This window comes from Podarcis liolepis, assembly GCF_965112155.1.
Source record: "Podarcis liolepis genome assembly, chromosome: 5".
NCBI classification, from domain to species: Eukaryota; Metazoa; Chordata; class Lepidosauria; order Squamata; family Lacertidae; genus Podarcis; species Podarcis liolepis.
In genome coordinates, this window is record NC_139556.1 from 42,860,944 (window position 1) to 42,878,876 (window position 17,933).

The 17,933-nt window shown below is 42.5% G+C and overlaps 1 protein-coding gene across 1 annotated transcript in view; it reads left to right on the forward strand.

The window, feature by feature from the left end:
* STK32C (serine/threonine kinase 32C) overlaps nt 1–17,933 on the forward strand; it is a 160,140-nt gene that overhangs the window by 75,208 nt on the left and 66,999 nt on the right. Inside the window, exon 2 of the mRNA XM_083506003.1 lies at nt 15,569–15,624. Coding sequence (XP_083362129.1) covers nt 15,569–15,624 — 56 coding nt within the window. The remainder of the gene's footprint in view (nt 1–15,568; nt 15,625–17,933) is intronic.

Genomic DNA, 17,933 nt, shown 5'->3' on the forward strand with positions numbered 1-17,933 from the left:
GAAGCATAAAATCCATCAGCAGGATTTGTTCTTGCTAATGTCAGGTAGACAAAAGAGAGTCAATTAAACACAGAAGAGTTTGCAAAGGCTGATAGCAAATGTGGATCCTATCCATTATCGTTCAAAGGGAATAGTGATGCATATAAAAACAATTTTATGGTTTGGTTTAATCGAATAGTTTGCATGGGTCTATGCAAACTGTGAATTCCTTGGCTTTAAAGAGATAGCTGTTAAAGACTTTAAGAAGCATCTTCACTTTCAAGTAGAAACATTGGAAGCTGTCTGATACCAAGTCAGACCAGCTCAGTATTGTCTGCGAAGTCTGGCAGTCTAGGGTTTTGGACAGAGGACATTTTGATGAATGTGCTTACTCACATTCAGGAATAAGGCAGATTTCCTGATCATGATGAGGCTTGTATGTTTGACTGAACCCACTTACAAGCTGCCTTCAGCTTTGCATGCAGAAGTCATGGAACAACAGGGCAGGGGTGGTACGTATGCGGCAGACATACTTCGTACTAAGAGGACTCCTATTGTTGTCCTCAGAATCTCACACTTCTTGAAAGTGGTCAAGTTGGATGTTCATAATGTTGTGGTTCTTTCCCCATGAAAATAAAATAACTTTACGTTCTAAAGCAACAACTTATGCCTGCCATTCAAAGGTTAAGTAAAGCCTGAGGTCCAGCACCGAGGGCCTTCTGGCGGTTCCCTCACTGCGAGAAGCCAAGTTACAAGGAACCAGGCAGAGGGCCTTCTTGGTAGTGGCACCTGCCCTGTGGAACGCCCACCAGATGTCAAAGAGAAGAACAACTACCAGACTTTTAGAAGGCAGCCCTGTTTAGGGAAGCGTTTAATGTTTGACGGACTATTGTATTTGAATATTTTGTTGGAAGCTGCTCAGAGTGGCTGGGGAAACCCAGCCAGATGGGCGGGGTATAAATAAATTATTATTATTATTATTATTATTATTATTATTATTATTATTATTATTATTAAAATATTAACTATTCACACAAATGTTAGAAGCATGCAATATCCACTAAGAAGTGGAAATCCGGGGGCATCTCAACATCTCCCCGCACCTACAACACAGTCACTAAATTCATGGACTTAGAAGTGGAGCCACATCCAGTAGCTCTTCCCACCCCCTGATGTCAACAAGTACAGAGTGAATGTAAAATTAGATGCTTACAGTTTTACAGATGTAGGCTTCCCCCATGGTCCTGATCACATGTAAGTGGCTATGATCATACAGCTGTACATGGGTAGGCTCTTTCAAAGTTATTGCCAAATACATTGGTGAATGATGCCCATTGGAACTGGGGTGGGGGGGAAGAGTAGAGTGGCCAAGGGTGGGCAGAGCAAGAGCAAATGACAGGCAGAGCCAATTAATTCTGGTTTTGTCCCCATCCCCTTTCCTGGTATAGCACCAGACTGGCTGTAAGAGAGCCAGTGTGAACTAGTGGTTAGACTGCTGGTCTAGGACCTGAGAGATCAGGGTTCTGCTCAGCTATGAAGCCCACTGGGTGTCCCTGGGTGAGTCATTGTGCCTCAGCCTAACCTACCTCACAGGGTTGTGACGATAAAATGGAGAGGGGTAGCTTGAGCTCTTTGGAGAAAAGGTGGGATAGTAATGTAACAGAAGTAGTAATAAAAAGAAGTTAGAAGGTGAGCAGGTGAAGACAACTGAGGTCAGTGGGGCAGATCTCCATTCACCCTAAAGAGCCAATCTCACAGCTAAATATATGGATATAGGACACAATGCCAAGTGACATGACCCGCTGTCTCCCCTGTGTGTTCAGCATGGGTTTTTTGTACACACACCTTCAAGCTAAGAGAAGTTCTTTCAAGCCCCTATCTCCTCTCTTCCGCTCCCATCCTAAGTACAGGTTTTATAAGAACCCTGAGGTGTGTGTGTGTGTGTGTGTGTGTGTATATATATATATATATCTCCTTGTATCTGTTGGAAAACATGTTGTCTAAACAGACACTCAGCTCATTTGCTTCACTGGTTTTGTCGCTGGAGCCATCTGCTTGCATGGACTTTCAGTTCCGGCTTTCTGCTCCCAGCACATTGGTGTCCGGATCATGTTGACCCTGCCACTGCTAGCCTGGGCAAGGTCTAGGGATGCCAGGCTCTGCCCATAACCCTTCATGCACAAGAAAGCCCCATTTCTCATTTCTGACCTGCTGGGTAGGCTTGTGATCAACACCATAGAGTATCAGAACAGTCACGGCATCTTTCTCTGTAGGCTGCAGGTTGGATTAATATTAAGCAATTTTAGCATGCATTTTTATTTTAATATCGCTGGTTTTATTTATATTTTTATCAACTTGCTCTGTGTTTTTTTAAAAGTTAAATGAATATTTACATTGTTTTATGTGAACCTCTTTGAAGGTAAAGGTAAAGGGACCGCTGACCATTAGGTCCAGTTGTGACCGACACTGGGGTTGCGGCGCTCATCTCGCTTTATTGGCCGAGGGAGCCTGCGTACAGCTTCTGGCTCATGTGGCCAGCATGACTAGGCCGCTTCTGGGGAACCAGAGCAGCGCATGGAAACGCTGTTTACCTTCCCGCCAGAGCGGTACCTATTTATCTACTTGCACTTTGACGTGTTTTTGAACTGCTAGGTTGGCAGGAGCTGGGACCGAGCAACGGTAGCTCACCCCGTTGCAGGTATTCGAACCGCTAACCTTCCGATCTGCAAGTCCTAGGCTCTGTGGTTTAACCCACAGCGCCTTGAACAGGTTCAGTAGAGAAAATTAAGTCAAGATGTAACTTAGCCCTCTTTAAAATCAATGAGATTTAAGTTCAGCTCGCTTATCCCGTAACTTGCAAGGACCATACGTTCTTCTTACAGTGGGGTCCCATTAGCTACAATTATCAATAAAAAGATATACAAGACTCTTATATTCCGCTGCTTGTCGATGACATTAAGGGAAGATGCCCATTGAATTGCTTTACTTCTGCCAAATAACCACTGTATTATTCAAGATTGCTCTTTCCGCTGGGCTAATGAAAATGTTGAAAGCTGGCTTCCTTGCAAGTGGATGCTTCAGGAGCCGAGCTGCCCAAATTTCCATTCTTTCATTTTCTTACCCCTTTCAGCATGCCACCAGGGCTGCTTCTCTGAGATGCTTATTGTTGCATTCAGCCAGAAAATATTCTTGAACAATCAAAAGAGAAGGCACTCTCTTGCTCGCAATGCAGCAGGTGATTTAGAAAAGCCATTATGGCTGCTCAGGAGGGCAAAGAATGTCTGGCAGGAAAGTGGAACTGGCAGGCCCTGGATAGGCAGGGAATCCCGAAAAATACACACAAAAGCCTTTGGCAGTGAGGAAATGAATGAGGTTAAAGTCAGCATGAAAGATCTCAGAGCATATCCTGAGAAACGGAGCATAAAATCGGAGCAAAAATAATTCCTCAGCCGAAGAAAGGTTGCCCATCCTCACATGACAATCAAGAAAAAGGCCGATAGGCTTTTATAGGTTCAGGACAGGGGTCATTCTGCCTAGGATATTTCCCCTGTATAAGCGAATTGTCAGTGCACAAATGTTCACAGAAAGGATATGTGGCTGTTTCGTTGGGAAGGTGTAGCTTAGAAGGCCAAGAGTCATCTCAAACACCATCTCTTGATGAAGGAATATCAGAGCTGGGGTTGGCAGTCATGGCAAGGAGCCTTCCTTCTCCAAGTTGGGTTCATGGGGCATCATTCAAAGCACTGGAAGGGCTGTTGCTCAGTGGGGTAGAGCAACTGTTCTGCATGCAGAGCATGGGAAATATTTCTGTCTGGAACCCTGGAGAGCCACTGCCAATCAATGTAGACAACACTAGATGGACAAATAGTTTGAACTGGTATAAAGCAGTCTCCTGTGGAAGGAGGAGGTAGAGTACCAGAGTACTAGAGCACTCCAATTGGAGAACAGCTTTTAACAAATGTGTCATGGATTTTGAAGGCACTCAAACTCAGGATGAAAGGGAGAAACGTGCTAAGAGGAAGGCACACTTGGCAAACCCTCACCATGATCAACTCCCACCCAGAAACCTATGCCCCCACTGTGGAAGGAGGTGTGGATCCAGAACTGGCCTCCACAGCCACTTACGAACTCACTTTTCAAACCGTGTTTATGGAAGACAATCTTACTTGGCTACAAGTGATTGCCAAAGAAGAAGAAGACCCTTGCCAACGGATCTGTAAATATGCAGTGCCAAGACCAGTAATGGAGTTCTTCCTTCTTGGTATAAAGTAATGGAAAGTGAAAGAGTTCATTAGCTGGGATGGATGTGGAAGAGAGTGCCTTCCCCACTCAGGAGTTAGAGATTGAGGACACTATGGTCACATGCCCTCTTAACATCCCGCTGATCAAAATTGGGATGCTTGTTGTAGTTGTTTTGCTCCTGAGCGCTTGTACAAAAGCGCTGGACCAAAATACAAGCATCTTTTGGTCCCACACACTGGCACATGGCAGACAACCCCCCCCTCCAGGACATTCTGGGATCTAATCAGAAGCCAGGATTCGCTTCTGTGATTCTGGGGTGTCCTGCCTCAAATTGGGACTATTGAGGGGTATGCATGTAGTCACGCATTGCATGGCTAGCCACACTACCACACCAGGGTCTCTGAGGTGCCTCTGCCTTCATTGCAATCTCCTACTGGGCCTTCCCCCATGATCATGCCACCTTCCTATTGGCTTCACTGGGCACAGCTGTCTCTACTTCAGAATTGCACTTGTTCAAGGGCTGAAGAACCCACAGTTTGGTGAATAGGATTGCTAGCTAAGAATATTCCCTTTCATTTTTATTCTGGCTGTACTCAGAGTCTATGGGGGCTGTTCTGCAATTTAGGAATGCAGTAAGCATTTGTTTTTGAAGCGCAAGTCCCTGGCAAAAAGCAATTCTTTCCCTACAGAATTGTGAAAATGAATGCCAGGGTTAGCATTTTATGGTTGAAATGCTTCAGTTAAGCTTTCTGCTGACTGTAGGGTATGCATGAAGCTTGCATCTTAATGCTCACCTGCTGTCTGCTCGAACCCCTGCCAAGATTACTACAACCCGGGGATGAAAGTGCAAAAGATTTTAATGCAGGCAAACTTCATATATCTAAAAGTTTTAGATTCTTTTAATGCTCTGTGCATGTGGATAAGAATCAAAATTGCAACTCCAGAGACTCTAATATAGAGTGCTTCAGTATGCAGTAGGTATTTTTAGTAGAACAAGCCCATATAATAAAGGATATGGCACCGTTACCTCTTCCTCTTAATGTTTCTTTTACTGCCTCCATCCCTTTTGAAAGGCTCCTTACAGCCAATGCTTACATTATTTTGTGATGTGGAAAAGTCTTAACAAAGTCATTTTATTTTATTCCCATTTTGCTTTTGTGTGGTGAAGCACCATGCTCATTGCTCAAAGCCACAAAATACACAAAGTCTCAGGGCGTGTGCAGAGTTTTATTTGATCCAAGCTACTTGGTAAACACACTAACACCAGTGCACACCAGCACCACAAAAAAGAAATAACATGGTAAAATCAGGGACAGACAGGTGGATTGGCCTATGCTATATGTGCCCCTCCCCTTTCCTGTTCTAAACTACAGGGCAATGTGGTGAGACCTTAGATTTCAGCATCTCTGTTAGTGCCACCACCACCAGTTCAGAATTTGTATCTCCTCATCCCTGGAAGTAGAAGCTGGGGAAGAAAGTATATCTGCTAAACTCTGGTAAAACCAGAGAAGATTAGGCCAACTTCATCAAGATTCTCAGAACATACAAAATTTTCACAGGTTTGCACTTGAGGGTTTTCAGAATGTGGAATATTCATGGAAATGTTGACTCATTAGACCAGGGATAGCCAATGTTGTTGGACCACAACTACCATCAGACCCCTAGCATGGTTAATAGTCAGGGGTGATAAGTGAGGGAGTCCAATAACATCTGGCAGCTAGCACACTGATTCCCCCCTGCATTATGCTCTTACTGAGGGATATCTTATGAGATCCCTCTCAACTCACCAGAAAAGAGCCTGGTGGGAAATGTGGCTTCTTCTCACTCAATTCCAGTATTATTTGATCCAGAAACACCATGGATGAGACCAATGATCTGATTGCTTATCACTGGCCACATCAGAGGGTGCCATTTGGATGATAAAGAAGCATGAAATTATCCTTGCTGGGTGCCATTAACAGAGTGGTGTCAGTCCAAGTTTATAGGAGATGTCAATAGAAGGCAGCAGTCCTAAAACTTTATCTCAAGGGTCAATTCAGCCAGTATTACCTGGCAGGTTTTTAAAGTCCAAATTGCACTGTGCTGTTGATAACCTAATAGTTGCCTAGTCTTTGCTACCAGCGCATGTAACAATTTGGCAAGTGTTGTGGTCGTGTTAAATTAGAATTTGTTTTTATAAGAACAGTTTTAAATCAGGGCTTTGTTTTTGGAACATGGACCATACAGCTGTATTGTTCGAGAATTCAACTTTCTTCTTTACAGAACAGCTCTGTGGAGGCCATCTTTACCCTAGACAAAAATAATTTGTTTCCAGTTCTTTTTACCTTGTTGACATTTTCTGTGTTACAAAGACAGACGTAGGTACTTTAGTGTTATAAGGCTATTATTTTGCAAGGTAAAACTTGGAATTAGTTTAGACACATGTTTTGAACTCCCCATAGATTGACATACCATTTAGAGAAAGTTGTGATGGATTAAGTATTAGCTGGGTATATTTCTATAGTTCCCATCCATGGCGCTATTTACATTACTGCACACCATTGAATATATGCATTTAACTTTATTAGAAACACAGTTAAATATATAGCTGGGGAAAGGGATGGTTATTAATGATAATAATAATAATTAAACAGAAAGCAAATACAAATGTTACATGCTGGGATCTTAGTCTCAAAACAGTAAGCTGGATGAAGGCGTTGTGTTCTTTACATGAAAATTCTTCAGCTGCAACTGTGGCCCAACCAGAATTAGACTTGGCAGCTAATCAGGAGCTGAGGTGCATCTTAGATGCCAAACCACCCACTTGTACAGGCAGTTTGACATTCTATAAAAGCTCTTGCTGTTACTCCAGACGAGTGGATCAGTGTGCATGCCTTGTCACCCTTGGAAGACAGGGCCCCCATCTGGTTAACTGTGCCTGCTCCCCTTCTCCCAACTTTCCCCCCAGTCCTCTTGCCAATTGCATCATAGCAACAACTCCATAAACAATGTTTTTGTTTAAGAAAATATGAGCTACACATGCTAACCACAATTTTAACACAGAATTAGATGCATTTTAAAACCCATGGATTTCAGTGTTTGATTTCAGTGAGTTAAGGCACGTGTTCGATATTTAATCAATTCAGCAAAATGTATATGCTGTTTGGTTATCATTAAACCTCAGAGTGCTTTACAAAGTAAAATAAACCCTTAAAATTATCAATAAAAGACAAAACAGGGATTTTTTTCCCTCTTTAAAACCCCTCCACACATTTACTAACTAGTTACATAATTAGCAATAAGCCAAAAACTGATTTAAACACTCGTAACTTCTACAGGTCCAAATTTGCTTGCTTAAACAAAAATGTTTTAAGCAGAAAGAGTACAATGAAAAGGCCTATCTGATTTCAATAGGCAGGGAGTTCCACAGCGTAGGTGTTGCCACCCTAAAAGACTGATCTCTTACAACTGCAGAATGTGTTAGCATTATGTGGCACCTGCAGCAATGCAAGTTCTTTTTTAGAGCTAGGTAAAGGTAAAGGGACCCCTGACCATTAGGTCCAGTCGTGGCCGACTTTGGGGTTGTGGTGCTCATCTCGCTTTATTGGCCGAGGGAGCCAGCGTACAGCTTCTGGGTCATGTGGCCAGCATGACTAAGCCGCTTCTGGCGAACCAGAGCAACGCACAGAAACGCCGTTTACCTTCCCGCCGCAGCGGTACCTATTTATCTACTTGCACTTTGACGTGCTTTCAAACTGCTAGGTGGGCAGGAGCTGGGACTGAGCAACGGGAGCTCACCCCGTCACTGGGATTCGAACCACTGACCTTCTGATCGGCAAGTCCTAGGCTCTGTGGTTTAACCCACAGTGCCACCCACATCCCTTTTTAGAGCTAGTTCTTTATAAAAACGAACTTGTCAGATTCTGGTGCAGCATGTACCCAATTGCTTTCAATATGTGCAGATCTCTTCCATGCATGCAGAGGACTGAGCTTGATTAAAGCTCCTTTCACTTTTTTATTAAATTGTATTAAAATTATTGTATTAAAATAATCATCAGCTCTTGTATAGTGTGTGTTGCTCTAATCATTTGTGCTGGCATACGGTAACTGTCTGCAAAGGCATCACAAAGTCACAGCAATTCCAACATAATGGCGCATTTGACACATTGTGATACTGCAGCATTTTTATCTTACTTATTCAGTGTAATGGTTTGGGAGTTTGATGCAATTCATGCAATGCACTTTGGTGCTGGTAGAGCGAGCCTTAGGATTTATACTTTATCAGCTTGCCAGTCTTACAGCCCTATTCCTAGCAATGAGGTGAATGGAAAGTGTAGTGATGCCTTTTTAAAGATTGTTCTTGGTTATTGTGGAATTTAAAAAAAGGTAAAGGACCCCTGGCCGGTTAAGTCCAGTCAAAGGCGACTATGGGGTTGTGGCGCTCATCTCGCTTTCAGGCTGAGGGAGCCGGCGTTTTTCCACAGACAGCTTTCCGGGTCATGTGGCCAGCATGACTAAACTGCTTCTGGCACAACGCAACACCGTGACATAAGCCAGAGAGCAATGATCAGCAATGATCATTGCAATAAGCAGCAGAAGTGTTTAAATTCAGCACGGGTTTAAGGAAAGGTAAAGCAGGCCAGAATCATCATCCGTGGTTAATGTGGTTATGTATTAAAGTTTTATATCCCTAAGTGCAACTTATTCACAGTTTAGTCCCTAGCAGGAAGGCAGTAATAAAAACAGTGCTTATTTGAAAAGGCTATTAATTTAACGGAGTTGCTAAAACAGAGCCTGCTGTACATGTTTGGGGGAAAGAACTCACACTGTTTCAGTTACAAAACAAAAGCATTGCACAGTTTAATTAATGCACTTTATTAATGAAATCCTACATGTTTCATAATTTGCACATATGCAGAAGCTACTTAGTTTTCAGTGAATAGTTCTGCACCTTTAGCGTGAAACAAAGCAGCTACTTTATGTTCATGCTGCCAGAACTGTTCTTCTACACCCTTGGTGGTATTTCACTAAGACTTACTCAGAGTAGACTCATTGAAGGCAATGGACATGAAGAAGTTAATTTCAGTGAGTCTACTCTTAAGTAAGATTGAGTTGCATATCACCCATTTTTTAATCATTTCTGTTGTGGCTTCTGAAGTTCGTATAAGGAACTGTGAAAATGCAGACCAGCCATGGAACCACGACATGCTGTGTGTCCTCAGCATCACATCAGCTGAGGAGTTAATCATGGGTACCAAAAGGGGTGGGGGCAAAGGGGCATAGACAAATGGTGCTGCCATGCATTATAACAGGACAGCCACAAAACTAATTCAGATTGGAATACCTGCATCTTTTCACCGTTCTTTGATTCCGCAATTAAAAGGTATGGTTGCATGACTCATGAGGATGTTGGAAGCTGTGCAGCCAAGATGCGGTTTCACGGAGAAAGATGTTAGAAGTGCCTTAGAGGTTTTCTGACACAATTTTCAGTTTCTGAATCCTTGCCTCTAGCCACGTGAATATTTCACTCTGCTTGTGAAAGGTAGGGGGTGATTTGCAAATATGTAGGGAACACGTGTTCTTTTCCAGTAAAGGTCTAACACTCACCCTTTCCCCAATGGCTTTTTCACATTTTGAATTCACTTCCCTTGACTTTGTTGTTGTTTACTCATTTAGTCGTGTCCGACTCTTTGTGACCCCATGGACCAGAGCACGCCAGGCACGCCTGTCTTCCACTGCCTCCCTTCCCTTGACTTATAAACTTCCAAATCCTACTTTCATCTATATGGAATAATAACAACAACAGAAAAACCCTGTTAAAGATGTTTTATGCAACAATTGCCTTGAAAGTAGTCTTCTGTTCCTTTCTTTATTATACTGTATTTAGAGAACTCAGCTAAAGAAGTCTCATTGAAATCAGTGGCATGATTCCTAGGCTCTGATCCAACTAAAGTTTGTAGTATTGAAATTCCATTGAAATCAGTGAAGTTTATCACATTGGTTTCAGTGGAACTTAAGCACAACTGGCTTTTCATCAGATCAGGGCCTTAGAATTATGCCATTGACCTCAGTGCAACTTCTACTGTGCAAATGCCCCGCAACCTGTGGCCTAAGAAGATTTTGTGAAAGGCACTTTTAAAAAATGATTTATAATGTGCCTCAAAATATGATACCATGCTCCAGCTTATACACATTTGAACACTTTGTTGAAACACAAATCATGTAATTCAGGTTCAGTTTGTTTTTGTTTTGTTTTTTCCTCTTTGCCACCCAAGGTCTGCAAGATGGTGAAATGATATTTAAGATGCAAATATAATTTTACATTTTGAATCCCCACCAACACTTGCTGCTTTCTCTCTGGAGTGCCTATGTGTAGCGAAGTCTGGCCAACATAGTTCATTTTCTAATGAAATAACCTTTACATAAACCATTTCCCACACCATATGTATGCAAACCGAAATGATTTACATTTATTCTATCATCCAGGGGTAGCCAACATGATACTGTCCAGAAGTTGTTGGACTCAAACTCTCATCCGCCTTGGCCAGGATGGCCAATGATCAGGAATCACAGGAGTTTTAGTCCACCCTGTTGACTATCCCTGCAGTTAGACACCTGTAGGACCTGTCCAAGCCATTCTGAAGTCTCAGGCAGAGCAGGATCTGCCACCACTACCTGCATTCTGCTGGTACCGGCTACTTTCTTTCCAGCACTACAGAGACGTCGCCTCAAGTCTCATGGTAAAGAGGGTGATCTAGTTCTACCTTCCCTCCCAATCTGCCTCAGTGTGGCTCATGGTATTCTGACTCACAGATCTGCATTCAAATTAAAGCCACAGATGACTCTCAGTAGTGGGTTGTGGTGCAGGACAGTGCTGCTTTCTTGACCTTCAGTCACCACCATCACTGTGGTGCACCAGGAGGATAAGGAGCAAGGCAGCAGCGAGTCTGGCATGGTGCAAACACACCAAGGGGGGGCAGATTGGCTCCATTGGCATGTTTGCTCTGCACCAACCTCACTGCCACCTCACCCCACCTAGTACAGCACTGTGATGGCAGTGATGGGAAGTCAGGTAAGCAGCACTGCCCTCACCAACCACCACTACTACCACTACTACTGTTGTTGTTGCCATCTCTGTGCCTCGAGAGACAATGGAGTGAGACAAGGGAGTGCTCCTCCAGGGGTGGTCAAACCATTGCATTAGCAGCACCAAAGTGACCTTTCCAGGGTCCAAGCCTGGGCAGTGTGTATGGAAGTCCTTGGCTGCCCATTTGACAAGACCCCTCCCTTGACCTTGCTGATATGGTTCAAAGGAAAGCAGAGCAATATTACTGATGACTGTGATTATAGCAATGGATAGAGGAAGGACTGGCGTTTATCTTCCTGTCTATCAGATTGAATCATAAACTGAAATGCCTGTAATGAGCAGTTATTTGGAACTGACCGTGGTGCTAAATGAATGCAGCTCTTAAGGTTCTGGTTCTTGACCACCAAGTTCAAAGCCAGATGGCCATACAGTGCTTAATCCAGTGAATGTTGGCAGGGAAGGGCCAACTTGCCCAACTTACTGTTTTGTTTTGTTTTTTAAAATACAACGATATAGCGAGTTTATACAATTTTGCTGAGCATTAGGTCAAAATAGGAATTCCTCTATTATCTGCTTTCCACTAAGGGCTTCCATTGTCAAATGTTCAGTCTCTTGACCAGCACCTCCTCTCTTGTAAGAGAGGCTGAACACGAATTGTCAGAGTAATTGAGAGAAATAATGAACTGTATTGTTTTCACAAGAAACAGCCCATAGAATATTCTATGTAATTTGCAGTTCAAGTTTCATAACCAGGTATATGTAGTTATGTAACTTTGCTGCATTCCGCTTCCTTTGTAATTTGCAGAGCATTTCCCAGCACTCGTGACCCCTCCAGTTTCTCTACTGAAACCTCAAGCCAAAAGCTTTATGGTATATAATGGATTGCCGATGTCAAAACTGTGTCACCCTGAAGACACGTTAGTGGGTGAGAATGGTCCTCTCTGAATAGGCAACAGCTGTCATCTCTGTACTTGTGACGGCTGCATGTCATGAAACTCTCCGCTACCCATTTATATTGGTGATTACAAATCGTTCCCAATGATAAGCTATTTGAGTCATTAGTGAAAGGCAGTTTTCTCTCTAAAAAAGAAAGTAAAACTGTGTATTGTTCCCAGCAACTTTAGAATCTTCTATTTTTAGAATAATCACATCTTTTGTGGAGACGTGTTGTCATTTTTAGAAACGCTGCGCATCCAGCATGAAAAAGGCACAGTGAACCATGGTGAATATAAAGAGATGCAGGGGGTGGTAGGGGTGGCAGAGAGAGGGGGCTTCAGGTTGTTGGTTTCCTGTAATCTTGGTTCTCCAACTCCATTAAGGAGAAGGAGAAGCCTGCAATCAATAGTTTGGCAAGTTATTTTGAATTCAAATATGGAATTAAGTGTACCCCATCTCGCCATCTTGCCTATTCTCCTTTGCTAGACTTTCGTCAGAACAGCTCAGTCAGTCTGACCCAGGATTCACCTAACCACGTAAAAACTCACAAGACATTATCTAAGTAGGTTGAGCATTTGATGGTATGAAACTCTGGCCTGCTGCTAAATTTGATCAAATCAGTGGGAACTAGGAATAGGATTTTTTAAATAGCACGATTTCACTTTCAATCCTGTGTGGAACAACATTTCGCCCACAACAAATCATCCTTTCCCCCACAGCTCCTCTTAAAAACGCTAAGACCCCATGAGCAATCTCCAAATGCTGGTTTTCATGTTAGCTGGCCATTTGCATTAGTACAATTGTCCTCAACCCCAAATCCCTCTTTTTCCTTGATGCACACACAAGCCTTGATGTACATAGCTTTCCTGATATACTTCAAGCGAATGAATAGTTCTGTGTATATGTCCTTTTGCACACCCACCTTGTGCTTTCCATTCAAGTGAGCAGAAGAGAAGGGCATGTCATATATACCTCATCACAGAGTCTGGTCCACAATAATGGATTCATATTCTATTTACTAATAACCAAAACAGCAACATTCGCTCATTACATATTTTAGTTTTTACGTCTTTTGCCCCCATACGCTGAGCTCTTCGTGAAGAAGGACAGGCTACAAATGCTTTAACACAATGTTGTTGTTGTTGTTGTTGTTGTTGTTAAACCCCTGTATAAATAAATGAATAATCCTAAAAGAGGTTTGACTGGCTGGCTGATATCTTGAACAGGAGGACTACACATTGCCACATTTTGCTATAGCTCCTACTTCCGGATTGTGTTGTGTGAAGAACCTCCTAGAAAATGCCAGAGATCTTATAAAACGTGTGCAGGAAAGCACAACCAAATTAAGCCAATCAAGGCATAACTGAAGTGGGATTCTGTTTTTGACTTCACATGAGACTTAAATCAGGATTCGGAAAAGCAAAAATGTTTATATTTAGGAGCCATAGATTTTTATTATGCTAGGTAAACGTAACATAGCATCTTACACTATGAGTACTTTTTAAAGATCATGGTCATTATTCTTGTAGTAATAATTTTCTAGCTGCTTTGTCTGCAGATCCAGGCAACATTAAACATAATTAAAGTGATGTATAAACACACTTCCTAGCTGCCATTATATCCCATTATGGTTCTGGAATTAGCTAGGAGCTAAAACTCAAATGGAGCCATAAATCAACCAAGCAGATGCCAGCAGCCTCTTCTTTAAATGTTAGTTTCCTCCTAACAGAAGTGACAAGTATGTGGGCTGCTGCATATTCCCCATGACTCTGTTGCATCACTCACAAACAAAAGCCACAGCCTTTTAAAGACTGAATAGTATTGCAATTATTTATTATATTATTATTATTCCACCTTTCCTCCAAGAAGCTTAGAGTACTGTGTATTCTAGATTACTGTATTTTTTGCTCTATAAGACTCACTTTTTCCTTTCTAAAAAGTACGGGGAAATGTGTGTGCATCTTATAGAACGAATGCAGGCTGCACAGCTATCACAGAAGCCAGAACAACAAGAGGGATTGCTGCTTTCACTGCGCAGCGATCCCTCTTGCTGTTCTGGCTTCTGAGATTCAGAATATATATATTTTTGTTTTCCTCCTCCAAAAACTAGGTGTGTCTTGTGGTCTGGTGTGTCTTATAGAGTGAAAAATACAGTATACACATTTAAGATTTTTTGGAAACTGGGTGGGCGGTAGTGGAATCACTTGTTTCCTCTTCAGTTATTTTGAGCACCTGACCCAAACTTTTTATTTGGGGTGGGGGCACATTATTTTTCTTTAAGGGTGATTACTTTTATTTATTTTTGTCTGATTGACTGTGATGCTACATGTGTGCTATTGGCTATGCCTGAATCCCCACAGGGTGAAAACCCTTTGTTGGAGAGGGGCTTAATGTCCCTAGGTGAGAGAATGGGAGAGGTTGCATGTATCACCTCAGAGGAGAAAATTGGAGCAAATGAGTGTGTTGCTTTATGTGGTCTAAACCACTGAGCCTCTTGGGCTTGCCGATCAGAAGGCCGGCAGTTCGAATCCCCACGACGGGGTGAGCTACCGTTGCTCGGTCCCAGCTCCTGTCCACCTAGCAGTACAAAACCATGTCAAAGTACAAGTAGATAAATAGGTACCGCTCTGGCGGGAAGGTAAACGGCATTTCCATGTGCGCTCTGGTTCACTAGAAGCGGTTTGGTCATGCTGGCCACATGACCCGGAAAAACTGTCTGCAGACAAATCACCTGCTCCCTCAGCCTATAGAGCAAGATGAGTGCATAACCCCAGAGTCGTCCGTGACTGGACTTAATCGTCAGGGGTACCTTTACCTTTAGATGATTATTGGTTGATTATTGATAAAATATTCCGCTTTTTAATTGAAGTAAGAATTGCATAGATCAAATGTTGTGATGGGTATAAGGAGAGTGTGGTAGTTGAGAGTGCATGTGTATGTCTAAGACTGTCTAGAATGCTGCCAGTGGAGTTCTGAAAAGGTCTGGGTTTCTTGTTGGTAAAGGAGACCAGTGTATGAATGTTTTAAATTTTAACCTTAAAAAGTCTCCACTACTGTGCTTTAGCAAAAAGCAACTCACAACTCCTTGGTGTTTATCGGGCAACATTTTGAGCACTACGGCTTATGGCTGCATATGTGGATCCTTGGTGTTCGTATATTTTGTTTTTCACATTTATATCTCACTCTAGGAAAGTGAGGGTTGAATTGGAGATTTGAACCCAGGTCTCCGCTATCCAAGCCCAACACTCTTACACCTCATTTATGATTATAAATGGAATGCCTCTATGAAATACCTTGGTGGGAAACTAATGAAAAATGACAGAACTTCTTTGTCTTTTTTTGCAGTGAATTTTGATCACTTCCAGATACTTCGAGCAATTGGGAAAGGAAGCTTTGGCAAGGTAAGAGAATAGTTTGTAATTTGAGTTGGGGCGGGGAGCAATTAAGTGCATTGCAGTAAAGATAAAAGGAGGTGTTCAATTAACTGTTTGCACTAGCCAAGGATTACCCCTAGAGCAAGGAGATATTCCTTCCCCTTCCTCTCCTGTCCATCCCCTCACTGTCTGCAAATCTGTTCTGGAGGATGGGAGAAACCTCCAGAAAAGATTGGGGGGGCATGGAGGAGGGGGGGCATGATCTATCCCCATGGCTTGGTTTGCCCATCATAGCAAGCCAAGTCTTGGCTTCGCTGCCCAACTGAACTGAAAGGTCCAGGAAGGATCAAAGTGTCTGTGATTTCCACCCCAGGAGCAAACATATTTGCACACTCATGCTAAGTCATGGGTTGGCTTACTGTTGTGTGTAAACACAGCTGATGTGGCTTATATAGAAACCACAATACATATTGCACCATATAGCAATAAAATCACAAGGTAAAATGTCACAACACACACAGTGCAATCTGGTACATGTCCATTCCAAAGTCCCATTGAGTTCTAGAAGTGCATATAGCAGCTGAAAAGAGTAACTTAAGGGCTGATTTCACGGGCTTGGCTGTATTATCAACTACCTGCTACTTCCGAACCTTTGAATCAAGATTTGGGTCATATTTCAAATCTCTTTTTAAAAGGCTTTATTTAGAAAAGCGACTTGGCCCACATCTGATTGTTTTAATTTTAATTTTGACAAGCTCATCTCTCATCTCAGGCCCTGATGAATGTCTTTGAAACCAAAAGACATTATTCCTCTACTAATCAAAAAATAATCAGGGAGCTTAAGGTAAAAGTGCTAAGTGTCTTGGAATCAGCTGACTTGCAATGTGCAATTTATTCAGTGACTCATAGAATGGGTTATGGCTCATGTGTATGAGTTGTTATTTCCATTACGATCTGTGTAACCTTTTAATTCATTGCCCAATAAAAGGAGCTAATGAAATGCAGTCTGTGGGTTCAGGCAGGTGTCAGAATGTGCAAAACTCTTACTTTTACTGAATATTCCTGTAATAGTATGCTACTGAAATAAAAAGCCGTGCCTTATCCGTTGAGCAGGCCTATAAAAAGGCACACATTGAAGGTGCGCATTAATTTAACAGGAATACACAGAGAGAGAAATAACGACCCGACAGAGGCTGAAAATACATGTCCTTTTCAAAATCTAGAAAGAAAATCCATCCGGGCATAAATGTTTTAACAGCTAGACTTTCCACTTTAAGCAGAGTTGTTCAAACCCAGAAAATGCAATGTAACAGAGTCTTACCTGTGACTGGAGGTGTGAAATATTCTGGACTGAAGTGTGTGCTTTGAAGGTATCTTTCAGGTTTTTAAAGCAGTCATCTACTTAGACCCTGTGCATCATTCTGCTTTGCGTATGTATATCACTACCCTAAACAATCCTGGAGGATATCTGTTTAGTACGACAAAGTCAGATAAGAGCCATCATTTGGAGACTCACCTTTTTTAAAAAAACAACCACAGGATACATCTGTGCTGGAAATAAATTACTAAGTGGCAAATATTCTGGAAATCTTAATATCAAGTTTATCCACACAGATCCCCCCCCCCCGCACATTCTTGTCTTGTTCCTTTGATAAGATGGCTCAGTCCTACCCTCAAAGTGCCCCGTTTAAGAGCCTTCTGTTAGACTGTTCTGGCAATGAAACCATCATGTTCGGTGGGTGGGAGAGGGAGGTCTGGGCCAACAGAAGGGAAGGCTGGTTGGGTTGAGTCAGCAGAATGGAGTAGAGGGATGCTGTCACTCAATGCAACTTTCTCTCCCAGCCTGGCATTGGGGTTTTGGTGATTGCAGCCTTACCTGGGAGTAAGCCTCATAGAATTCACTTGGACTTACTTCTGAGTGCACATTACTGTTAGTCTGAATCTTATACCTTGTGGACACAGTTTACTGCTATAGGGACAATGCTTTCTCAAACTGTCTTCATTATGCGTAGTTCAGTTCAAATGTACTAATTCACCCCAATATAAACATGGCTGGCACATGCCATCCTGGGCCCAGAGAAATTCAGAAGGAGTACTTAGTGTGGTGGGTTTGAACTGAGAAAGGGAAGGAATACTCAACTCTGCTTTCCACTCTACTGAAGTAGCACATGTCACTTAGCACAGGGGCATGTTTTGCCCACCTTCTTTCAGAATTGTCATTGTCAAAGTGTTGCTGATTGAGGGGTCGCCAACATGCTTCCTTCCAGATATTGTTGGACCAAAACCCCCATCACTCCCAGACCTCATAGTCAATGATAGGATATGGTCAGAGTTGT